The following is a 25,896-nucleotide window of genomic DNA, read 5'->3' as shown; positions in this document are numbered from 1 at the left end:
CCGACAGTTGTATGTTACACAGTAGGTGAGAAGTTCATACCATCGTGTTAACTGACCAACCTGGAGTCTGACAGGAAAACAGTCTGACAGAAAAACTGTGTGAAATTAAAAAAATAAAAGAAACCCAGAGATTAAACATCTGACCTGATAAAAGATTTCAAAGTTTGGTTGTAAACACAACTCCAAAAGAAAAAAAATCAGTTTTTGAACTTTTGCTGAAAGATGTGTTCAAGTTTTCTGAATTTTTTATTATTAGGAGAGTAAACAGTAAATGCATTAATTTGTAAAATGATGTATTTTATTTATTTCAGTTGGTCTGGACTATATTGCAGTCAATAAGATCCTGGACTTTGCTCCGGGTGTTACCTTAAACACAATATCAATCCAGATCCTGGATGACCTGGGCCGACCCCATCTGGAAGGGGTCGAGCACTTCCAGATTGTGTTGAAGTCTACAATTGGAGGGTTACTGGGGTCACCAGACAAAGCCATGGTTTACATAAACGACAGTGTATCAGATGGTAGGGGTTACCCTCAAATATATATTTATTTTACACCTGTCATCTATTGTAAACCAATAGAATATATTGGAGGTGATGAAGTGCCACTGTATTTATTGTCCCATGTGTTTTCATTTTAAAATGTTAAGACCATGTCTTATGGATGAGAAAAATGTACATAAGTTCTCAAATTTATTTTATTTTGCATAAGTATAAGATGAACAGTTTTGATTTTATGATAAGATTCAGATATATAAAAACAAAATGTAGTACAAACATAGATTTTCACTTGATTTGTAAATCTTGTCAGTTCCCTCCATGGAGTTTGAGGATCCGGAGTACTTTGTGAATGAGGAGAAGGGTTTCGTGGAGGCCCGTATTGTGAGGTCAGGGGACCTAACCCATGACTCCAGTGTCAGATGCTACACCAGGCAGTACACAGCCAAGGTCACTCAGGACTTCATTGAAAGAATGGACAGTGACAGCTCGAGAGTCCATTTTGAACAAGGTTGACATTTTTATTGAGGTCAATTTTGATATTCTACTGATTGAATTTTAAAAAAAAATGATCTTTTCAAATTCATTTCTGGCAAAAATTTGATATTGTTACAAATCAAATAAATTTTTATTAACTTATGATTAACCAGAATCATTGACAAATGGTCTTTGTATCTTTTAAACATCAGTGTAAATTAAGAAAAAGGAAATCCAGTTATATAATTGAAATACTTGACAGCATTCTTGTATTTGTGCAGAGTAACAACCATTGTATGGATTGGATTGCTGTTCAGTTCCTACAATTACATTCCTATTGTGTTGTTACAGGTGAAAAACAGAAGAGATGCCGAGTGTATATTGTGAATGACAACACTTTCGAGCCAAATCCAGAGGTATTTAGGCTTGTGCTAGGTAATCCAGAGAGCCAAGCAGCTGGATTAGCTAAAATTGGAGGAATGAACTCAACATTAGTCAGGATTAATGATGATTCAGACAGTAAGATACTTGTTCTATCCATAGCTTTTCAACATTTTTAACAGTACATAAAAAATGAAATAACCAATAATGCACACTCAAATATCTTATTCTTAAACTAAGAAAAACATAGTATGAAATTTTCACCTGGTAAAAATCTGAAGCATTTTCTTCTTGTAGAACCCATTATCAAATTTTCTCGGCCAAGATATTTTGTTAATGAGCCCTTGCTTCCCGGGGATGTGTCCAAGGTGCTGATTCCAGTGTTAAGGCTTGGGGACACCTCTGGTGTATCCAGGGTTCTGTTCCACACCAAGGATGGTTCAGCGGTCAGTGGGACTGATTATGATCCGGTTGCTAATGGTAATAATTACACACAACTCTTCATACGTTGATATCAGTCCCATAATATATAGAAGATGGATTTATGAATTTTAATTGATTTTTTTTTTAATCCTAAGTATTACCTGGTAAACAGAAAATGAATTTAGGTATTTTAATTGATTGTTTTTAATCCTAAGTATTTCCTGGTAAACAGAAAATGAATTTAGGAATTTTAATTGATTGTTTTTAATTCCATAATATTGTACAGAAAATGGATTAATGATTGTTTTTAATTCCATAATTTTATACAGAAGATGGATTTATAAACTTGTTTGGTTTTGTTTTTATAGAACTTTTGTTTAATCCTGGTATGACTACCATACACATGGAGATTTCTATCCTGTATGATGCTGCAAGGGAGATAAGTGAAGTTTTTACTGTTCATCTTGGACAAGACCGAAATCTAATAGCAGAAGTTAAGGTAATATGTTTTAAGGAGAGGTTTTGATTTAGAGAAGCAAAATAAGAAAACATTACAAATTTTTTTATTTAGATCCTTATTTTACATTCATATGATAATTTTTTTTACATTACATGTTTTAGAAAATGGAATATATTTGGATAATATTAAATAAATATTGTTGATGTTTTGCAGTTACAGTAAAGCTTAAGTATTAAAATATAGCATTATAATGAAGCATTGAACATTATTAAAGTTTAACATCTTTTGACATTGATATTACAGAGCTAGGCAGTTATCAAACATTAGATTTATGAAAGTTTTGCCCATTTTTACAGCGTAATGACAGAGCTCAGGTGGTGATAGAGGAGAAAAACCGCCTGGCAGATGTGGTGTTCCCACTTAAACCGCTCGTGGTGTCACTTCGTGACTATGACCAAGCTGCCACTGCGGAGAGCAATCCAATCAATGGATACCCTGTCATCTGTGTCACGGTAAGCAGTTGTTCTAATTAAATCATATACATGTGCTAAATTTATTTTGAAATTTATACCTGGATAAGTTTGTGTATTTTAATGTATTTAAATCTTCAGCATAAGAAAAGTATTGTACAGATTCTAATTGAAGCTATGGAAATCTATTAAAACCAGCTGGAAAACTGTTGCTGTTCCAACTCTCACCCTTTAAACACCTTAATTTGAAATTTTCTTCTTTTATATACTAGGCATGTAATCCAAAGCATCCTAAGTATGCAGAATTGTCTCAGATCTGCAGAAGCCTTGGAATTAATGATGATGCCACACGGTTCCGTTGGAAAGTGGCGGCTCCAACACACAAGAGTGGAGTGACCTATCCACTGGAGGACATTAAATCTACCACCTTCTTTGCATCCTCAACTGGGATTACTCTTGACAGCATATACTTTACTGCAGGTATTATGGAGGAGAGAAATAAAAATGTATAACAAATTAAATTTTGATGAATTGTACAAATGATATATTTTTGTTTCCTGTAGTCTTGGTACAGTGGTTTTGGTAATTAATTTTTTTTAAAAAGTTGTAAATGCAATTTAAGATTTGGTAGTAAAGTATGAATATTTGAAAAAGATTTTAGAGAAATTATTGACTTTCTCTAACAGGAAGCAGAGTACAATGTATTGCCCGAGCCTTCAACTCCCAGGGTCACCCAGGCAAGGAAGTGGACAGTGAGCCAGTTACTATTGATTCTGAAAATGGAATCTGCATGCCTAAAGAAAATGGAGTTTTTGGGAACAGTCCCTACCAGGCAACCATCAGATACCAAGGTTCAATGAAACTATATGTTGTACATTTTTAAAATGTTTATTAATTCAAGCAATTATTTAATTATTTCTTAATGTCTATTTAAATTTCTAAACCACATTTTGAAAACCAAATTTTAATGTCTGAAATAATTGATTAAACATTTGATATAAAAGAATTTTTTAATTTGGTAATCAGACTGTGAAGGAAAATAAAGATGGTTCTATGAATGTAAAAACTTTATATTTTAAGGACCTAAAAGCACAGATCACCCCAACAAAGTAAAGATATCTGTCACTATTCCTCACAATGACGGGCTCCTACCAGTGGTTTCCACATACCAGCCATCCAACTTTGACTATATCCTGACCCCCAGCAGCCTGAGGGTGGCTCAGCACCAGTGTTCTAATTTACTGGACGCCACAGAACACCAGGGAGGGTTCACTTCGAATGCCACACGCCACAGGAATACGCCAAGAGATTCTGAGCCTTACCAACATGACGTGGAGTTACGCACAGCCCGAACGCTGAGATTTTATAGGTGACTAAGATCGATGAATTGCATCCTTTATATACTACTCTAAAATAAATCAAACAAGAAAATATTGTTCATAAATTGCTCATTACATGTACAGGTACATTTGAATTTACTTTATCAATTTGCTTGAATAATTTTTGACAGGAATTTGGACCTAGAGTCCTGTGTTTGGGACATCACAGGCTACTTTGATATGTCAGAACTCTTGTCCAAATGTGGAGGTCACATCAGGTCTGATGGACAGGTATGCATTGCATAATACAATCAAATAGGGTAAAACTTAATTCTTACAATGACTTTCTGCTTATGGTGAAGTAAGTTTCACTCCTTCAAATTCTTTGACTGTTAGAATCCAAATTTGTTTTTCTGGCAGTTTGCCATAAAAATGTTACCCAGTGTATATGTATGTCTTCCTCACAAATTGCCCAATGAATACCAATATATTTCCTGTCATTACAGTCCATCTCCTCCACGATGTCTGCCATTACTTTGGATGTCTGGCTCTTTGTGTCCTATGTGCGGTATTCCCCCTCTGTCCCAGGGGCGTGGTTCCACCAGGATCACCAGATAAACCTACCCCTCACCTTCGTGTACAATACAGGCATCATGTGGAGAAATGGCATTGTGTCCCCTTCAAAAGTAGACCTTAAAGGTACATTTATATGTTGCTTACTTTTCATTATTTTCTAAATGTCTGAAATAAGACACACCAAATATTTTAGATTAATTGTATCAAATTATTGTTTGATATGTATTGCATGCATTCGTTAAATATTTTTTCTTTGCATATTCAGGAAATTTGTATCTGTCAGCAATGAGAGTTCTCAAAGATGGCAGACTTCATGTGTCTTTTACTACCAGAGCTCATTTTAATGGAAAATTTGTTATGCAGCATTCCACCTTTCAAGGTATCCATTCATACATTCATGGCAAAGGACTGTATATGATAACGGTCTAAAATGGCCCCCTTAAAGTAATCATATTTACTGTAATTCTTTGTTCTGTACAGATATATCTCCGAAATAGCTCAAAATTTTCATTTTGATCCAAATGCCCTTAGTTTAGAAATATGACATCATAAATTTAACATATATATAGTTTTTGGTTAATAGTTCACAAGTTTTTAAATAATGGGTATATCTTTACTTCATTGTGCTCTGAGTTTGCACAATTTAGGAATGTACCAGTAATCATATCATGTTTTAGTTGTGTCACTTTAAAAGAGGTTTATTTGCAGGTTTTTTTTTTACAGTTGACATCTTAGTATGAATTTAGTGATATATTTGTGTTATATTAGGTCTCACCTCCTCGTCTGTGACGTCTCCTGACCGCCCAGGATTAGGTCTGTCCCTCCAACTCCTCGGGGGGGACTCCACATTCAGTCAGCCAGAACAGCACTGGCAATTTGAGTCAGATACTGCAGTAAGGAAATACTTTTATGTCATAAAATATTGCCAGGGGCTTGCTAAAAACAAATACCCGGCATTCCAAAAAATATGATTAAAATTTCTAATTGTATCCTCTTATATGTGTGAATTTGACAAAAGGAAAATTTACTTAATATTGTATTTATTTATACATTATTATTTACTTTTGATATACAAGTATGACACTTGATATTTAGAATTTCAATATCTGTTTAATGAAATATAATATTGTGCCATTATGAATACTGAACGTGACTTTCTTTTCTTAAACAGCTTGACGACTATACAGGTATATACAACATCACACTGATTCCCTGCCTCACACCTGTGTACGAGGCCTACACCTTGGACACTCCCTGCCATCCTGAGTCCCCAATTTCTTTCTCCCTCCCGATCCAGTTCCAACAAATCAGTAACCCTGTACCTGTTGAGTACACACTCAATACAGACCTCAGCCTAACAAGGAAGAGAGACCAGTGGATCTCAGAGAAACCATTGAAATACGGACATAAACTTGGATCCTCTTTTGCTCCTGGTAATTTCAAAATACATCATTATTAATAATATAATTATATAATATGCAGTTGACTATTGTGACTGTCTGAAGAAAATTTGAATGCTAGATAATGATCTCACAGAAGCAACCTCATAAATTTCAAAATAAAAGAGTTTATTAAGTAAAATATTTACAACTGATTAATTTTTTGATTTGATATAAATTAAAGCCACCAGTTTTTGAAACTGACTCATAATTAATATTTACTGATCGCATGTATTTTCAATGCTCTTGAAGGGGAGAAAATTTATGGGCGTATAGACATGAATGCTGTGGAGACGATGGGAGATCATGTGAAGATCTCGCTGGAGAAGGTGTTCCTGTGCTCGGGCAAGGATGGATACATTCCAACATACGACCCTCAAAATGGGCAGTATGGCTGTCTGTCCAAGTCAGAAAATCTAGAATACCAGGTTAAAGTTATTGTAAGTATCCAAATGCAGCTTATACTGTGTACAGGGAAATATTCGCCCCCGTTTTATTTTTTCGCCCCTTTCGCCCTCGTTGTCAGAGGGTGAATTTAAGATTGAGCGAAGTCTTGGTTGCAAATGATATATCTTTTAACACAACTGCATCTGGGCGAATTCAAGACGGGGCAAAACTGCTTGCAAGTGTAAAAAGGAGAAAATTACACTGGGTGAAATTAACCCTGTATACAGTATTCATTGTACCTGTGCCCTGTAGATTTAAAAAGGGAGAACAGGTTCATATTTTACTGGGTTTTTTTCAGGACCGCTTGGCTCCTTTTACAGTCGACAGAGATTTGAATGGAGTTCCTTTGACGGCTAAATTGGCTGAAGATGAAGGTGCCCTGACGTTGATAAAGCAACCTGGGGCTGATGGCTTTGTCATTGATACAGAGCCATTGTTTGAGGTCAGAATTGTTCAATTATATACTTGTAACTGATCTAAAAAGTTGTCAAACTTATTATATAGGTGTTTTGTTTTTGTTTTTTTTAACAACAGAGTGACCCAGACAGACTTTGGTTCATCCACGTCATTTACAATTTACTCTCACCAAATTCCATAGACGACAGGGTTGTACCGTATCATTCCTTGCCCGGGGAGGATGCATCCTTCCCATGGCAAAAGAGACAAAGGAGGTCTCCAGATGTCATGCAGGCGTTGGGTGTGGCTGGAAAGGGCACAAACATGATTAGAATTGTCCTCACAGAGGAACATCAAGAAGAAGACACCACAGCGGGAATATCCGAGGTTTCTGAGGACAAGGGAGGAGAGAGGTCCTCACTCATTCCAATACTCGTAGGAATAGCGGTGTTACTGTGTCTTACTCTTATACTGCTGGTTTTCATTATCCGAAAAAAGAGGAAGGATTCCTCACCCCCACCCACACCAGACAGTACGATGACGGTGGTCTCTTCGGGGCCCCGCAAGGTTGTGGTGAAAATTGACACTAATGGGGACTTCACAGAAGTGTAGCACAAATATAAGCTTGCTATCAACAGATCTTTCATAGAAAATGTATTAATACTCATAAATCAGCTCAAAATTCATATTTTCTGATGCAACAATCAAATTCTGATTTAATCTAGAAATGATATTTTAAGTAATGTTGATATTATAAGTGATATTGAAATCCAGATATTTTAACCATAAAAGATTACGCATATTAGTAATTAGATTATTGTCACATGATATTGGTGGTCAGAAAAGACAAAAACAAGAGATACCTCATGATATTAACACCACAATTAAAGTCCACTCTGTTTTGTTGTATTTAAGTCTACATATAGCATTGATGATCTACTAGTCTGCATTCCACTGGTTGTTTGTGTAAATTGTTGTGTGGTATGTTATAATGTTTCAAACCTAGTTTGGTATTTGTCTTTATTGTCAGTGTGCCTTAATTGATGAATGTGGCTTTGTCTCTGTGATGTTTTATATGTTTATGTATATATGCATTCATAAATGTATGCTTATAAGAACATAATGTAGATCAACTGCTGTGTTAAGTAATTATATGTAAGATGTCAGATATTTGTAGAAGCTGTTGATATCTCATGATCATGTGACACAGATTTGAAATATTTTGCATTCCAAGATAAACAGCGATTACCAATAATTCATGTTCATGGTTGTATGAATGTTTTAACTCCTTTGAAATGATGTTTGACAGAGGAAAGTTGGCTCTGTATGTTGTATGATTGTTTATGATTTGAATCCAAGATATTGATATCTCTAACATTATTACGAAGTTTTCTTGAATACAAAGTCATTGATATCTCTAGCGCCATAGTAAATAAATTAAGATCTTCTCTTTGTTATTTATAATGTGAACTGTAGGCTACTGTTTTATAAAATTAAGTATGTCTAAGTGATATATAAATGTACACTCATCCCATTAATTACACAAGGTTGTATAATATGAAATGTATTTAAACTGTGTTTTCATCAATATGTGCCTATTGGTGTTTTTTTAAGCCAAAACCAAAGACTATATTTGTTTTTGATATTTGATTGCCATATTTTTTCTGCATTGGTGTTGGACAATATATGTTTACAGTTTGTGTTTGAACGCAGCTAAAAATATACTGATAATGATTGCCATGTTTTTTATTTACAGAATTCAAACCTGACAACCCATCTGACTTCATTTCTTGGTTGACAAAAAAAAAAAAATTAATTACATTTCCTTCTTAATAAGTATCAAATGTTTTTATGTGAACTGCAATTATTGACCATGTGCCATTCAACATGGGGTAAGAACATCAGGAACAGGGAAAACGTTTGATGCTAAAATTGTTAATTAAAATTGATTATGGTATTGTCAGACTTTCCCAATTTTTAAAATATTATATTAAAATCAACAAAGTTCCCATATTACATGTGTATTAGCTTACCTACATTGATGCAGCTAAGGTGATAGATATAATATTTGCTTAATTTTAACCGCATTGAAATATGTCAACTTTTATATGGAATGGTGTGTAGTGTTCAGTGCAAGTGAGAAGACAAAACGCACAATGAACTCTTTTTATTTTTATTTGTTCTTATGTACATATGTATGTCTTTTTTTATTATTTTTTCTTGAAATCAGCGTGTTTGTTGTAAGATGAAGTGCTATACACATGCATTATTCATTTGTTTTGTTGTATGCTGCGATGTACACTTGTCAATGGTGTATTGAATTGTCAATTATGAATGATAATAAATTACATGCATAAAAATTTAATTCACTTTTTGATTTATTTTGCTTACAAAACAAGTAACGAAATGTAGAATACGTGTTTTAGTAAATCTGGCCACTTTGCTCATACCTCATGAAAGAAGGAATATAACTCTTGGAAGGAGAAAATACTGAATGGCGAACAATGACCATCCAGATGGATTGCATCCACATTAATCTAACAATGTACAGATTTGATTTTTTTTCAGTTTATCATTTGCCACCCTTCAAAAGAAACAGCTTTTATTATTCAAATTCCTGAAACCAATAATGTTGTTTCAAAGTTGAATACTCGTAGATTATATTGCGAGTAATCGAAACGTAATTAGTCTATATAACCGAGTTTATATGGATGAAAGGAAATAGATTTGTATAAACCTTTGAATTAAAATGTTTGGTGATTATAATATGGTTTTTAAAGTGCGTAGTAATCAATACGAAAACACATTACAAAATATGTCTTGTAGTTTTCTTACAATTCTTCATGCCTCAGTTCATACTGCATTATTTGTATCTTTTACTTTGTAAATGTTTACGCTAAAACACAAAAGCTAGAATATCAGACTACTGCACATACATTGTAACTGAATAAGTCACGTTTCTTACAGTGCATTAAATATGGTACGCGTACATTGTTTAACTAAATCGAACAATTCATTTTTTGAAGGAAGAAAAAAAAACCCACAAAACATTGATTTTTTTGTCAGTAAAATCATATATTGTGTTGTCTAGATTGAATTAAGCGGGTGTCACATAAATAGTTAACAACACCTTTCAAAGGTGTTTTTCAAAACGAAAGTAAATAAAGGTTCAACTATTTTTAAGTTTGTGACGAAAGGGTAAAAGACATTCTCTCCCCAGGAGTGTAAGAAACAACCACAGGGCGTTCATTTCTCAGTAAGTACATCATCTGTTGTACCGCATAGATTTAGTAAAACAGGTATTAAATAAATAATTTTTAACAATTTTCAAAACGAAAGTAAATTAATAAATTAATAATAGTTGGATTATGTTAAATAGTTAGCTTTCTATAGATGACATAATAACGTGTAACATTTCTCTTATGTTAACTCGTAGCCAAGCTCCTTTTGGTATCACCAGCTCTTCCATTGAAATCATGAGATGAAGTTATATAAATGATAGTATCAACATGTCGAGTAAACCAGGGACACAGTCTAGGGGGAACAACAGGCCAGTTGCCGTGCCTGACAGTCGCACAGATTGTAAGTTGTTTGTATGTGCAATCGACTTTGGAACAACATATTCCGGTTACGCGTCTTCCACGAGGCAAGATGTTGGGGATATATTCTGTCCAAATTGGAATTCAGCGAGTACCTGTACCACTCTCATATCCCACAAAGCTCCAACTACCGTGCTTTTAGACGCAAAGAAGAATTTCATAGCATTTGGCTTTGATGCTGAAACAAAGTTTTTGGAATTTGCAGAAGAAGAAGAGGCTAATAATTTATACTATTTTCGAAGATTCAAAATGATTCTCTACGATAAACTGAGAGATGGAAAAGAAGTATGATCTTACTCAATACAAGTAATATTCTGTATTTGAACGTCCTTATTACTATTTTGTTGTTGTTGTTGTATGTTTTTATTGTGAAGGGTTGTTTTTTTTTATAAGTGTTCAATATTTTTCCAGAGACTTTCTACCAAAACAACAGTTGCAGATATCTATGGAAAAGAATTACCTGCGGTGGATATTTTTTCTCATGCCATCAAATATCTAAAGGATCATATGATCAATGAACATAAAAATCGGGGCACAACAATAGTAGACTCAGATATAAATTGGGTGCTGACCGTTCCGGCAATTTGGGATGATCCGGCGAAACAGTTCATGAGAAAAGCTGCAGAAAAGGTAAATTCAGTACGGCATTATTATTCTCTTAATTCTAACGTGTTTTCTTGCATGCTCTTCCAATTGTTCACATCTTTTTTAAATACGAACCTTTGTCACTTTGAAAGTATATGATGCTCATATATTGTAAGAGTCAAATGAGACAAATGGAATACATAAGTTACACGACGCTAAATTTCCATAATTTTATATCAAAATATTTACATTTTTCTGTGTCCTTGTTAAGCATTCAATGCATATATTTATATTTTTATACTGATGTCTGTTTGAATATAATATAACTATGTATCACTGCTATAAAGCCATTTTTACGCTCTTAGTCAGGGATATGAAACATACATGGAACAGCCATATCAATATATGTTATTAAGTTTGCTTCCGCGACAAAAAACAAGAGGCCCATGGGCCACATCGCTCACCTGAGGAACAATAGGTATGATAAAATCAGCTCAATGGAGTCATAATACAAACTATCTGGACAATATACAATAATTCATGTAAATCCTGTATAAATAAAATCCATTTTCCCCTGGATATTCTTATGTTTATAATCATTAGTCCCTTTTCTAACAGGATGATTTTATAGTCATATCATGTGTTGAGTATTGCAGTTCTCAAAAAGATCCCTAACAATAGTTTATATATGGGATATAAACGTACAGTAAACTCTCAACCTTCTGGTGAGGCCAAAGAATTGTCCTGGGGCCAAAGTCTTAACAATTATAAAGAATCATCTGGCTGATTAGTTTCTGAGAAGATTTTTAAAGATTTACCCTATAAATTCCTTTGTTAAACTTTGACCCCCCCCCCATTGTGGCCCCACCCTACCCCTGGGGATCATTATTTTCACAACTTTGAATCTACACTACCTGAGGATGCTTTCACACAAGTTCCAGCTTTCCTGGCTGATTAGTTTCTGAGAAGAAGATTTTTAAAGATGACTCTGTTTATTCCTATGTAAAACATCGACCTCCCATTGTGGCCCAAACCTACCCCCAGGGGTCATGCTTTTCACAAATTTGAATCTACACTAACTGAGGATGCTTCCACACAAGTTTTAGCTTTCCTGGCTAATTAGTTTCTGAGAAGAAGATTTTTAAAGAATTACTGTATATAATCATATGTTTAACTTCAATCCCCCATTGTGGCCCCAACCTACCCCCAGGGTTATGATTTTCACAACTTTGAATCTTCACTACCTGAGGATGCTTCCACACAAGTTCCAGCTTTGCCTTCGAATTAGTTACTGAGAAGAAGATTTTTAAAGATTTACTGTATATATTCCTATGTTAAACTTCGATCCCCCATTGTGGCCCAACCCTACCCCCTGGGGATCATTATTTTCACAACTTTGAATCTACACTACCTGAGGATGCTTTCACACAAGTTCCAGCTTTCCTGGCTGATTAGTTTCTGAGAAGAAGATTTTTAAAGATGACTCTGTTTATTCCTATGTAAAACATCGACCTCCCATTGTGGCCCAAACCTACCCCCAGGGGTCATGCTTTTCACAAATTTGAATCTACACTAACTGAGGATGCTTCCACACAAGTTTTAGCTTTCCTGGCTAATTAGTTTCTGAGAAGAAGATTTTTAAAGAATTACTGTATATAATCATATGTTTAACTTCAATCCCCCATTGTGGCCCCAACCTACCCCCAGGGTTATGATTTTCACAACTTTGAATCTTCACTACCTGAGGATGCTTCCACACAAGTTCCAGCTTTGCCTTCGAATTAGTTACTGAGAAGAAGATTTTTAAAGATTTACTGTATATATTCCTATGTTAAACTTCGATCCCCCATTGTGGCCCAACCCTACCCCCGGGGGTCATGATTTTTACAACTTTGAATTTACACTACCTGAGGATGCATCCACACAAGTGTCAGCTTTCCTGGCTGATTAGTTTCTGAGAAGAAGATTTTTAAAGATTAACTGTGTATATTCCTATGTAAAATGTCGATCTCCCATTGTGGCCCAAACCTACCCCCGGGGGTCATGATTTTCACAAATTTGAATCTTCACTACATAACGATGCATCCACACAAGTGTCAGCTTTCCTGGCCAATTAGTTTCTGAGAAGAAGATTTTTAAAGATTTACTTTTTACATTCATATGTTAAACTTCGACCCTCCATTGTGGCCCCACCCTATCCCCAGGGGTCATGATTTTCACATCTTTGAATCTACACTACCTGAGGATGCTTCCACACAAGTTTCAGCTTTCCTGGCCGATTAGTTTCTGAGAAGAGGATTTCTAAAGATTTACTCTATATATTCATTTGTTAAACTTCGACCCCCCCATTGTGGCCCCATTCTCAGGTGAGCTAAAAAGGTTAAGTTTACAATTCAATAAGTTGGTTTCTGGAAGAACAGATTTTGAAAATTTTCGTAATAAATATTGACAATTTTTTTTACTTTTTAAAGCGCTAAGCATAGCTCAGCCCTTTATTGTCATTAGACTTCAACTTCCGGTGCATCGAATAACCGCCCCCTATAAGCAAAAGTATACATCATTTAAACTGGTTAGGGAACCAGTTTCAGGGGTTTATGCACATAACTGCACGGGCTATTGTGAATCTAATTTATGGGTTATTGTGAAATTAATGTACGGGGCTTACATACATCATTGCAGGGACTGTCATGCAGTGATGAGGAAATATAGTGCGTATACAGAAGCTGAAATGCTATATACATATATCTGTTATATACATACAGAAGCTGGGTTAGCGCTTTTCAGTACTATCAGTACTTTGATTTAATCTTTAGCTTTTAAGATCTGTGTACAAACATAGAATTGTAGCAGATCTCTGTATCTTGCTTATAATTCGAAGCAAACACTAAAAAATGGTTAGTAAATAGAAATTGTTAACAATTAAACACAAGAAACATGCACTTCATGTATAACAAATAAAGAACACAATTTATTTTTTCGAAATGAATCATATATATACATGTATATACCTACATATTTCCGTAAGCGATATCAAACTCTATTTGAACTGAATAAACTAGAGAAAATGCCGAGCATCTCAACAAAAACCTATTGCATTAATCTACCATTACGCAAAAAATAATGCCGAATTACCGATAGAATGAATTGTATTTCAGTACTCCTACATCAGATTTGGTTAATTTGCGCAGGTAAACAGTTAACGTAACTGTTTGATTTACCGAAGTCCCTGTTTGATTTGATACGTAAAAATCACGAAATACAGACGACAGTTTCCAGGTTACAAAGCATAAATAATGAAAACGAAACGAAAATCAGAACAAGCTAACATCAACGTCATGTGTGAAAACTGTCAACGCATTGAAATATTTAGCCTCAATTTACTTCACAAAATCGGCACCAATATATTTTTCATGTTTCAAAAATTTCCCTTCATACGCGAACTACAACAAGCAAATTCATCATAGTCAGATCGACCCTTTTTCGTATAATGTCATGGCTGCTTTCAACAAAGAACCTCGTTTTAGAAGTATGGAATACGAGTCTTGGTAAAATGGGTAAGCAAAACCGGGCAGTGGCAAAATAAAAGCCGGGGCAGATCGGCAATCGTCAATTCCAAATACGCATTATTTTGCAGCAATAATTACAGCAAATACAAATATACTGGTCCATCAAATATCCTGAAATTTTAATGAGATTGGCAGATTAATAACTGCTTATCTTTTGTTTTGCCCAGGCCAAGTCTTGTCTACCCATTTTACCGGATGCCGAATCCGAGGCTATTAAACTGATTGAAATACGCCTTTCCTTTATTATTATTTTCGTAATAACTCAGATTTGAAACAGAATTAGACCTTAATTTTTGCAATTTATATTTTCCTTCCCATAAGGATAATTTATGCTAAACTACGTTGAATTGGAATCAGTAGTTCTTGAGAAGAAGATTTTTAAAAATGCACCCCCCTTTTTCTACATTTTCAAGGTTTTCTCCGCTTTGAATACAGATCGGACTTTTATTTCTGCAATTTATATTCGCCCTCCCATAAGGATGCTTTGTGCCAAATTTGGTTGAAATTGGATAAGCGGTTTTAGAGAAGAAGTTCAAAATGTAAAAAGTTTACAGACGGACAGACAGACGGACGGACAGACGGACGGACGGACGGACGGACGGACGACGGACAAAAAGTGATCAGAATAGCTCACTTGAGCTTTCAGCTCAGGTGAGCTAAATATAGTGTCAGAAACTTACTGGAGAAAAACCTTGTTTATTAAGGAGTAGATATATATATATATATATATATATATATATATATATATATATATATATATATATATATATATATATATATATATATATATATGATAGTTTTTCAAATGTACATATCAAATTGGTTATGTAAGATTGAAATTTTCATTTAATCTTACAAAAATTAATATACTCAAAGACCAGGCCCCGGGGCCATAAAACTTAGCTAGCTCAGATCTGAGACCGAAAAAAAAAATCTCAGATATTGATCTCAACTTAGTTCGTCTCACTTAGAGTGTGCCATAAAGGAAGTTTAAGCTCACTTAAGAATGTCTAATTTGAGACAGAAAGTGAGATCTAAACTTAGCAGGATATCAAGTGAATTGTGGATGATCTTTGTTTGACACATGGCAGTGCCACGCCCACTATATTGCGCAATAAAAATATATGCATGAAAAAGTATGAAAATAAATTTTATAAATGTAAATACTATTCAGTGTTATCTTTTCCTAGTTCGTATGCATATTGTTACGTCATTTTACGTTAATTGATGTCATCAGCGTCAATCAACGTAGCAGCCGATATGGGTGAACGGGAAATTGATTATCTCATAAGCAAAAACGTCGAACAAACGATGAACCAGGTTCAAAACGAGCCATACTGGACTCCGTTGGAGAGGGAAGTTCTCTATGAAGAAGTTTCCAAAAGAATTGAAGTCATTGATGGAAAGTTCAAAGGGGCGAGTAGCGGTAAGGCCGAGAAAAACCGAGCCTGGCTTGAAGTAACGGACGTTGTTAATGCGTAAGTCGCTTAATTATTTTTAAACTTGTTGAAAATAAAATAGTATAATCACAATATTTATTTTCAAAATAATTTTCTCATATGCATATTCTATTGGTTCAGCAGCTCGATGCAATCGTGAATATGACAAGATCAGCTTTTCAGTGAATGTGTCGTATAAAAAAATAGTTGGCTATACGGAAGAGTAGATTTGGCTACACCCAGGGACTCTCCAACTAAGTTATAAAATGATCCTGTCGCCACAAACCTCAGGGCAGCCAGAACTTGTAGCAAAGGAGGCAGAGGGGAATTTCTTAATGTTGGATGAACCAAGTCTTCGAAGAACATACCAACTATAAATAGAATGGTGTCTGGCCTAAAACGGTACTTCCTAAAAACTTCATCTGCGGGGAGTTCTTCCAGTGGATTGCTTCTGTCCTTAAAAACTCTTGGACGGGGCGTCTTTCTTCTTCGCTGAATGATGTTGTATAAATTCAATCTCGCACCCACGGAAGCCATATTGAAAGTGAGCAAAAACTAAGAAGTTAGACACCTATTTACTTGTCTAACTTTCTGAGCTCAAAAGTGAGACCAAACTAAGAAAGCGAGACTGAGACCGAGACAAGAATTTTTTATGGCACACCAAGTGTGAGACTTAGACCGAAATTTGAGACCGTGTCAAATTTCGGTCTCAGATCTGAGCTAGCTAAGTTTTATGGCCCCGGGGCCTGGAGACGTTTATAGCGAGCGAAGCGAGCTCTAAGAACCAGTGTGCGCGGGAAAAAGAACGAGCTAAACCTACAGTTCATCAAACAAAATTTTTTGTCTACGTCCCATAATGCTCTCTAATGTTTTCACCCGTGGTGCTATGCCAAAAATGGCCGACTTTTAACGCGTAATTTACGGTGACTTTAAGTTTGAAGACACGTTTTGAGTACCGCATATGCTTTGGCCAGACTCAAAAGATTTGTTGCATGCTTCCATACGTTCGTATTGAGTCGAGAAACGTAAACAAAGACGAACAAAGTCGTGGATGACGTCACAGTGCACTCGCGCTATATTTCCCGCGAAAAATTTAGAGGTGGATCAAACATCTGTAATGAGTGTACTGGCTATTTCAGTATAGACTGCGATACCTGCCTTATCTGCTTATTGACATATGATTTGTTTTTAATCTTTTTTTTATATAGAGATTTTATATATATATACTAGCAAAAGCCATACTTTACTGTCATATCGACCCATTTTAAGCTAATTGTGCATGCATGTACAGTAGGCAGGTAAGTATATGAGTAGGGAGGGAATAAACAATAGGACATTTAGAACTAAATAAAAAGGAATAAAATGAAAAAATAAACAGGTAAAAAATTATGTAGATATTGCATATAGTCAGACAATTAAATTTAAAAGTGGGAAATTACACACCTACAAACAGGTACAGGGCTCTCTCTCTCTCTCTCTCTCTCTCTCTCTCTCTCTCTCTCTCTCTCTCTGGGTAGGGGGTTGCGCTGTATGTATCATAACCATTAAAATCAGTACCTTTGGCATACTTATTGTAGAGCAAAAATTCTTTGACGTTTGTTGATACCGAAATAAAACTATAAGTTGACAATGATGCAAGGTATGTGTAATTCTTGCTGCGCTCGCCAGAACGGTAGCACCGTAAAACATATTATTTGTGCTCACGGCGCATGAATTAGCATTTAAACAATAAAATGCCTTCTTTGGTGATTCATTCGGGATATGAAGGTAGCGACATTGCAGAAAAAATACATAAACCCCGTTAGTTCTGTGAGACTTTGAGTCTGACATCATCATGATTATTTCGTGCAGTCCGTGATTTTTCATAGGTTGTCGTAGGTCTCGACCAATCGATCAACAGGGCGTGTCATTTTTCGTTCTGTCACTTTCTTGTCAGTTTCAGCCGGTGTAAATTTCGACCAATAGATAAACGGGGCGTGTAGATTTCAGTCTGGCTGTTTCTATAGAGCTATAAATTAACTTTAAGTTTCCGTAAGAAATAGAGGGAATAATACTTGGTAGATGGAAATATAGAAAATTGAACGTTGCAGAGTTTCAATGCAAACATAAGGGGAAATATACACTGAATGTAAATATTCTTTGATAACACTACGTATCGATTTTGTAATACACAGTCCAATAATTCAAATATTAAATTGTACAATTGCTGAAAATTATAGAAATATAAGGAATCATTCTTCTAATGTCATGAAGTGATAATTTCGGTTGGGTGTGATCAAATCTGTTATCTATCATTGGATTTGTTCACGCCTGGCCCCGACCGAAATTATCACCTCATAATACTCAAAGAATGATTCATTGTTCCTTAAATATATCCAATGTGAAGACGATACGCGTAGGAATCGTTTTTATAAAATGCCGTTTTAAAAGTATTTGTCATTTACTGATATCGCCTATTTGAAAAGGTTATACTACATAAAGGCGTCGGAACCGGGGGTAGGGGGGGGGTGGGGGCAAGCCCCCCCCCACACTTTATTTAAGTTTTTTGCAAAGTTAAACGTAACCATTAGGCACATAGCAGAATAGAGGGTTCAGCCCCCCCCCCCCCCCACTTTTTTTGGCTGGCAATATGATTGTTCCTTCATTTACCTTGAAAGATTGAGAAGATGGAGTAATAGGCATACTAGCGCCCCCCCCCCCCCCCCCCCCCCGGATTAGGATTTTCATGATTTTGGAAAAGAAATATTTTGGTAGGTAAGATTTTTTTTATTGGTGTAATAGGTCCCCCCCCCCCCGGATTAGGATTTTCATGTTTTGAGAAATAAAACTTTGGTAGGTAAGATTTTTTCTTTTGAAACCCCCCCCCCCCCCTCCCCACGGATTAGGATTTTGATGATTTTGGGAATTAGGTTTTTTTCTTCAATATTTTTTAGGATTAGTCGAGTCCCCCCCCCCTTTCAATTTGCTTCCGATGCCATTGCTACATGTACATATTCGAGTAAGTAATATCATTCGTTTTGAATTTATTACAACACCCATTAGTTTTGAATCGGTGATACAACCTAAATTCGAAGACCGATGTCATTAAAATATAATAGATACATCGCTTAAGACAATGGCTTACAAATAAATTTACCGCACGACGAAGCAAAGGATTCCATTTTTAATGTTTTATTGTATACTAGCTGCGGGTCCGTAACTCTACGAAAAAATTCAATAAGGTTATGTCACGTAATTAAATCCTAGTAGTTAATATCACTTATTGATTAGGTAATGTCACCAGCGACATAAATCATATTGTCTCTGATGTCACCTATTCGAATAGGTGAAATCAGTTGAATAAGTAGATACAAGAATGAATATTTTACTACAAGATAGAGCTTTTTTTGAACATTAACAATTTTCTGCTATGTGCAATATGTAAATTAATCCCGAGTTTACATTTGTTAAAGTATTAACACGTTGTTACTTTGGGTGTTTTCCCGTGTTATTATTATTTTCGTTATAAAAGGGGAAATAACTCGCTTTGAGGGATATTATCCTTGTTGGATCAATTAACAGCTCTACTCGTGGGAGCTTTCCAAATATGGCTCGTCCTCTACGGTGGCTGGAAATCCAAAGAAAGGAGATATAAGTATAATAATTGTTATCAGATGTTTTATTTAGGATGGCGTCGATGGAAGTGTAAAATATCTTTATAAACACACAGTCACCAGTTACAAAATAGTATTCAATGTAATAAATTTACGTATAATGATACTTAATAAAATCTGGTGACTGTACAGAGGGTAAAACAATAATTATCAAAAATCCCTCTGCATATTAATTAAAATTACATGATCATAGTGAACTATAATAAGTGAAAATCATCTTAAATTCATAAAACGGCAACCCGTCTAATTGTTACTTTTTATCACACAAACTATGAACTAACTCAACTAAACTAAAAAGTTATATAATAGCTGACAGTCTCGCAGTGCCTATTCAATAATTCAATAGAGACAATTCGAACTACAAACATCTCGCTATCTAACCACTTTCCTTTAATATTTACTCGTTTAGCTCGAAGAGGTTAATAAATCTTACTCTGAAATAAGGGATTTAACAATTTTTTTGACGCAATCAATAAAGTGTTTAACTTACAATTTTAATGCGAACATCCTAACACTTATGATCCCGTTAGACATGTATTATAAACAAACAACCTTTTTACCTCTTTTTTTTTTTTTTTTTTTTTTTTTTTTTTTTTTTTTAGATGTTAAAAAGCACTTTATTTGAACTTTAGGTCGGTAGGGTGAATTCTGGAAATCCAAAAACTACACCCGAACAATCCGAAGCCTAATTCTTGACTGATGATAATAATGAACAAATGATATAAATAAGAATAGTAAACAATAGTAATTAGCACTATAAGCATGAGTGACAGATGACACGGAGTAAAACTTCAAATTGAGTGAGTCAATTATATCAAGTCCACAAAGTTAAGAGTTAATTTACAACGATTAAGCAATTACGCCTTACGTAAACATATGTTTTGGGATTAATGTTTTGAAAGACAAAATGTGATAAAGATATTATAGCAATTTGATAACAAATAATGGAATGTGAATTTGAAGTTTTATACAAAATGTCTTGAATTATAGTTCATTGAAATTTCACTCCGTGATAATTCCCTCTCGCTCCGGAAAATGAGACGTCCTCGTCTCAAAGCTCACCAATGAGGATTGCTGGGTGCACGCGGCCTTTGACCGAAGTAGACGGACTGGTAAAATTGTCGTTGATTATTTTCCGTGGTCCTTGGTCTGGGCGCGGGAGTGTTGTGAAATCGGTTTCTTGAACTTGAGTTTTTCCTTAAGGCCGCAATGTCGCATTCTTGAGAGGTGATGATGTCGTTTAAGACTGCTATCTTCTGGTTAGCGATGGTCTGTCTTTGCTTTAGGTCTTTAAGACACTGTTCTAAATCGTAGCAGTCGGTGCTTAGATTGCTAACGACATTCTTTAGCATTTTATTTTGATTTCTCAGCGTTGTCATGTGGTCTTGAATTACAACAGGCTTAAATAATTTTTGAATGTCTTCTGGACTCAAGTGCTGGAACGGCAGCTGTTTCACAAGTTCCAGTCGGTTGTAATAATCTTTAATTCTTTTTGCGTCCCGGCGTCGTTTGCTTAAGGTCTTGGTTTGTGCAAGGTGCATTCTACATTGCGAAATATCAGCAATTGCAACACAAACTTCTTGAGGCTTTTTCTCAGAAATTCCTACAGTAGGGTCGAGTTTTGATCCTGCTTGGGTATCAGTCGATCCTACAGACGATACTGTCCGATTGCAGGTCCTTCCATCCTTGGCCGAACCATTTTTGAACGAACGTTTGTCGTTGGTCGCCACCGGGTAAGTTTTCCGCGGATGAGAATGGCAAGGAATGGTTGCGTAGAAGCACATTTTAGCATAATGGCCAAGTAATCCACACACGAAACACTCCGAACGTGTAGCTGGACACGAGTACAGGTGTCCGCGGGTAAAAGTATTCCCGCACCTGTAGCATGCTGGACAGGATCCAGGTCTGGAGTGTAGTCGTGCAAGTCCTGGGGGTGTCCAGAAACTCGAAAAGCAGCGACGCTGGTTTGATGGTCGAAATGAGCGGGGAAATCCTCTGCTCTTGGGTTGCATTTCTGAGACGTTGAATAACAATCTCGGGGAAACTCGCTTTGTTGTTGGTACACGGAATCTAATTGCTACAAAGTTTATGCAGCAGCCCCGGGTGAATTACCCGGATTCTCCACCAGTTAACACGTTGTTACTTTGGGTGTTTTCCCGTGTTATTATTATTTTCGTTATAAAAGGGGAAATAACTCGCTTTGAGGGATATTATCCTTGTTGGATCAATTAACAGCTCTACTCGTGGGAGCTTTCCAAATATGGCTCGTCCTCTACGGTGGCTGGAAATCCAAAGAAAGGAGATATAAGTATAATAATTGTTATCAGATGTTTTATTTAGGATGGCGTCAGTCGATGGAAGTGTAAAATATCTTTATAAACACACAGTCACCAGTTACAAAATAGTATTCAATGTAATAAATTTACGTATAATGATACTTAATAAAATCTGGTGACTGTACAGAGGGTAAAACAATAATTATCAAAAATCCCTCTGCATATTAATTAAAATTACATGATCATAGTGAACTATAATAAGTGAAAATCATCTTAAATTCATAAAACGGCAACCCGTCTAATTGTTACTTTTTATCACACAAACTATGAACTAACTCAACTAAACTAAAAAGTTATATAATAGCTGACAGTCTCGCAGTGCCTATTCAATAATTCAATAGAGACAATTCGAACTACAAACATCTCGCTATCTAACCACTTTCCTTTAATATTTACTCGTTTAGCTCGAAGAGGTTAATAAATCTTACTCTGAAATAAGGGATTTAACAATTTTTTTGACGCAATCAATAAAGTGTTTAACTTACAATTTTAATGCGAACATCCTAACACTTATGATCCCGTTAGACATGTATTATAAACAAACAACCTTTTTACCTCTTTTTTTTTTTTTTTTTTTTTTTTTTTTTTTTTTTTTTTAGATGTTAAAAAGCACTTTATTTGAACTTTAGGTCGGTAGGGTGAATTCTGGAAATCCAAAAACTACACCCGAACAATCCGAAGCCTAATTCTTGACTGATGATAATAATGAACAAATGATATAAATAAGAATAGTAAACAATAGTAATTAGCACTATAAGCATGAGTGACAGATGACACGGAGTAAAACTTCAAATTGAGTGAGTCAATTATATCAAGTCCACAAAGTTAAGAGTTAATTTACAACGATTAAGCAATTACGCCTTACGTAAACATATGTTTTGGGATTAATGTTTTGAAAGACAAAATGTGATAAAGATATTATAGCAATTTGATAACAAATAATGGAATGTGAATTTGAAGTTTTATACAAAATGTCTTGAATTATAGTTCATTGAAATTTCACTCCGTGATAGTATACTATAGTATTGCAAGCCTTTATCTCATTTCGTTCTATTTTCAGGCAGGAATAGACAGCAACCGACTAGTGATCGCGTTGGAACCGGAGGCGGCGTCCATCTTCTGCAAGGAGTTACCGGTGGAGAAGTTTGAGGGTGGATCCGATAACATTAACGTGTTTTCTCCTGGACAGAGATACCTTGTCTTGGATGCCGGGGGTAAAAATAACTTCAACAATATTTTGGGAGTCTTCGTGTAATGAATTGAAACCTAAAATATTTGCTGGACTACAATATTCTTTATAACTCCAGAGGGACCTAGTTGATATTGAAGCTCTCTGTTTTTTGTTGCAATTAACCAAGTATTAAATTTGGTTAAACCCGAGACCAAATTTAAACTCTTCGTTGTATTCAAGGTGTGTTTGTACTTTTTATCGTATACAATGTACTTGTTTTTTTGGTTTTGTTGCCTAGGTGGGACTATTGACATGACAGTTCACGAGGTGAAAGATGGAGGGAAACTTCACGAACTGAGTCGAGCCAGTGGGGGAGACTGGGGCGGTGTATTGGTGGACAAGAACTTCAAACAAATGCTTATTGACATAGTCGGAGAGGAGTTCATGGAAACATTTTGCCATTTTAATACTGCGGATTATATTGATTTGTTTAGAGGTTTTGAAATGAAGAAACGCCAAAAACTAGATGAAAAATCACAAACTGGAAAAATGAATTTGGCAATTTCAGCGACTTTTTTGGAGAAATACGGAGAACAAATTGGTTTGAATATTTCACAAAGAACAAAAGAAACACGTTATGGAAAATTACTGAAATGGGCAGGAGACAAAATGCGAATGGATAAAGTCCTATTTCAGAGTTTCTTTAATCCATCTTGTGAGGAAATTGTAAGTCATGTAAAAAAAGTACTCTCTGAACAAAAAGTTAAAGGAACTAAAATCATTTTAATGGTTGGTGGCTTCTCTGAATCGGTAATAGTACAAGATGCTGTCAGAAAAGCCTTCCCAGAATGCCGAGTGGTTGTTCCGCATGAAGCAGGACTAGCTGTTCTAAAAGGTGCCGTGTTGTTTGGACATGACCCAAGCGTTGTTGCTTCTAGAGTTGCAAAATTCACATATGGAATAGAATGTTCGGAACTTTTTGATCCAAAAAAACATGACTCTAAAAGAAAAACGAAAGATAAAAAAGATGGCAAATTAAGATGTAATTGTATATTCAGCAAGCACGTTCAGACAGGAGATATTCTTTATCTGAATGAAGAGCAAGGGAAACATTCGTATTATCCAATACATGCCGACCAGAAAGCCATTTCATTTCCCGTGTATACGTCTGAAGCTGCGAATCCAACGTACACTGATGAACCCGGTTGTAAGCTTTTGGGAACCTTAAAAATGGACATTTCCGACATTACTGGCGGGTTGGAGCGGGAATTTGAAGCAAAACTTCAGTTTGGAGGAACAGAGATCAATGTTAGTGCTAGAAACGTTCGTACAAACAAAACTGCGCGCGCAGAATTCAATTTTCTAAGTGACGAACCTTGATTTTGATTTTTTGTCAATTGCAAAACTTGTTTAATTTTGACCATTATGCAAGAATGCGAACAGAGTGAACGTGGTTGTGAAATGCTAACACATTTTGTTGTTTTTACTCTTTATTTTTATTTCATTCAACATCGAGAAGGAATGATGAAAGAGAATAATTAAAGTTTAAAATGTATCAATTAAAAAGCTTAAATATGCATTTTTCCACGTACTTGTTTATTAATAATTATTTAAATAATGGTGTTTTTCTATTTAGTTATCTATTGAATACTAGATTTTTTTCCAATAAATTATCGTATCCACTATCAATGAGAGATTTACTCTTGGAGACTGATATGTGCACTGGTCAGTAAAAAGAGTGAATGGTGTGTCAGGATATACACCAGAAATACTACGATGTACTGTGATAGAAAGAAAACGATACTATTATATAGTACTGAAAATGGTAACATAAATCCTCCAATGCAAATACCCCTTTTCCCCCAAAAGGTTTGCTCAAACACTTTCTCAAGAAATCGTGCGGTAACTATGTTGTAGTTAAGTACATGTGTATTCGTAAAACTTCCGATGACTTGAACTTATACTTTACATGCCTTGCGCTACACTGTTTAATATACAACAAAATCATAAAAAAGAAAAGTCCATGTTAAGAGTAACTGTTACTCAAAATCAAAAGTAAGAAATCGAGATAATCTGTGAAAAGAAAGGCCTATGTGAAAACGTGATTGAATGTGCAGTAGTGGACAAGACATTCAACCGATGCAAATTAATATAGACAGATATATTTTCATGAATACCAAGTACTAGTCTAACATTTCTTATAGAGAGATTTCAAAATAAAGAAAAATTAAACACTTGAAAAAGAGTTAAAAAGTAAGTCGTTAACAAAACTACAAAAACAATGCAGATAGACCCCAATATGATATATTAAAAACGGAATGAGAAACAATATGCGAGTCTCTTTACCCGTTGCAGTAAAAAAATAAAGTATGGCAAATAAAACATGTATTAAAGTTTCGAGGAGCCAGGTGAAGATTCAACTTTTCTTTAAATGAGAACATTATGAACTCTAGCTATACTTACCTAGTCCTCTTTGTGCTGGTCAGAACATATATTACAGATTATAAGACATCCCCCAGAGACGTCTATGTTGGTCTGTTTTGGGTCCATCTCTGGACCTGTCCCCATGCCAAAATATTTGTTACCTTTCATTTTTTTCTTTCTGCTGATCTCCTTCAGGTCACGTTTGGTCTTCCTCTCTTTCTCCTTTCAGTTGGTGTCC

General features: G+C 35.3%; 3 protein-coding genes across 3 annotated transcripts in view; 2 read left to right on the top strand and 1 right to left on the bottom strand.

Annotated features, from left to right (window-relative positions):
- LOC128157286 (extracellular matrix protein 3-like) overlaps positions 1-9,250 on the top strand; it is a 30,144-nt gene extending 20,894 nt beyond the window's left edge. Inside the window, exons 9-25 of the mRNA XM_052819762.1 lie at positions 312-521; positions 811-1,008; positions 1,326-1,493; positions 1,653-1,835; positions 2,147-2,277; positions 2,595-2,750; positions 2,981-3,188; positions 3,395-3,559; positions 3,789-4,077; positions 4,219-4,318; positions 4,534-4,726; positions 4,869-4,982; positions 5,372-5,496; positions 5,775-6,036; positions 6,295-6,482; positions 6,788-6,931; positions 7,024-9,250. Of these exons, the coding sequence (XP_052675722.1) occupies positions 312-521; positions 811-1,008; positions 1,326-1,493; positions 1,653-1,835; positions 2,147-2,277; positions 2,595-2,750; positions 2,981-3,188; positions 3,395-3,559; positions 3,789-4,077; positions 4,219-4,318; positions 4,534-4,726; positions 4,869-4,982; positions 5,372-5,496; positions 5,775-6,036; positions 6,295-6,482; positions 6,788-6,931; positions 7,024-7,497 (3,308 nt within the window). The 3' untranslated portion in view covers positions 7,498-9,250. The remainder of the gene's footprint in view (positions 1-311; positions 522-810; positions 1,009-1,325; positions 1,494-1,652; positions 1,836-2,146; positions 2,278-2,594; positions 2,751-2,980; positions 3,189-3,394; positions 3,560-3,788; positions 4,078-4,218; positions 4,319-4,533; positions 4,727-4,868; positions 4,983-5,371; positions 5,497-5,774; positions 6,037-6,294; positions 6,483-6,787; positions 6,932-7,023) is intronic.
- A 720-nt stretch (positions 9,251-9,970) lies between these two features.
- LOC128157288 (heat shock 70 kDa protein 12B-like) lies at positions 9,971-24,932 on the top strand. The gene is made up of 5 exons (XM_052819765.1): positions 9,971-10,141; positions 10,322-10,769; positions 10,896-11,114; positions 23,124-23,277; positions 23,533-24,932. The coding sequence occupies exons 2-5, from the start codon at positions 10,395-10,397 to the stop codon at positions 24,612-24,614; spliced, it is 1,830 nt and encodes a 609-aa protein (XP_052675725.1). The 5' UTR covers positions 9,971-10,141; positions 10,322-10,394; the 3' UTR covers positions 24,615-24,932.
- On the bottom strand, positions 20,329-22,617 carry LOC128157289 (uncharacterized). The gene is made up of 2 exons (XM_052819766.1): positions 22,549-22,617; positions 20,329-22,008 (listed from the first exon to the last, which is right to left on the bottom strand). Exon 2 carries the CDS (start codon positions 21,737-21,739, stop codon positions 20,786-20,788), a length of 954 nt encoding a protein of 317 aa, XP_052675726.1. The 5' UTR covers positions 21,740-22,008; positions 22,549-22,617; the 3' UTR covers positions 20,329-20,785.
- Positions 24,933-25,896: the final 964 nt, after the last annotated feature.

The sequence above is a fragment of the Crassostrea angulata genome, chromosome 7 (genome assembly GCF_025612915.1).
Source record: "Crassostrea angulata isolate pt1a10 chromosome 7, ASM2561291v2, whole genome shotgun sequence".
In the NCBI taxonomy this organism is placed as follows: Eukaryota; Metazoa; Mollusca; class Bivalvia; order Ostreida; family Ostreidae; genus Magallana; species Magallana angulata.
The sequence above is the reverse complement of the archived record's forward strand: the minus strand, read 5'-3'. Positions and strand labels throughout refer to the sequence as shown.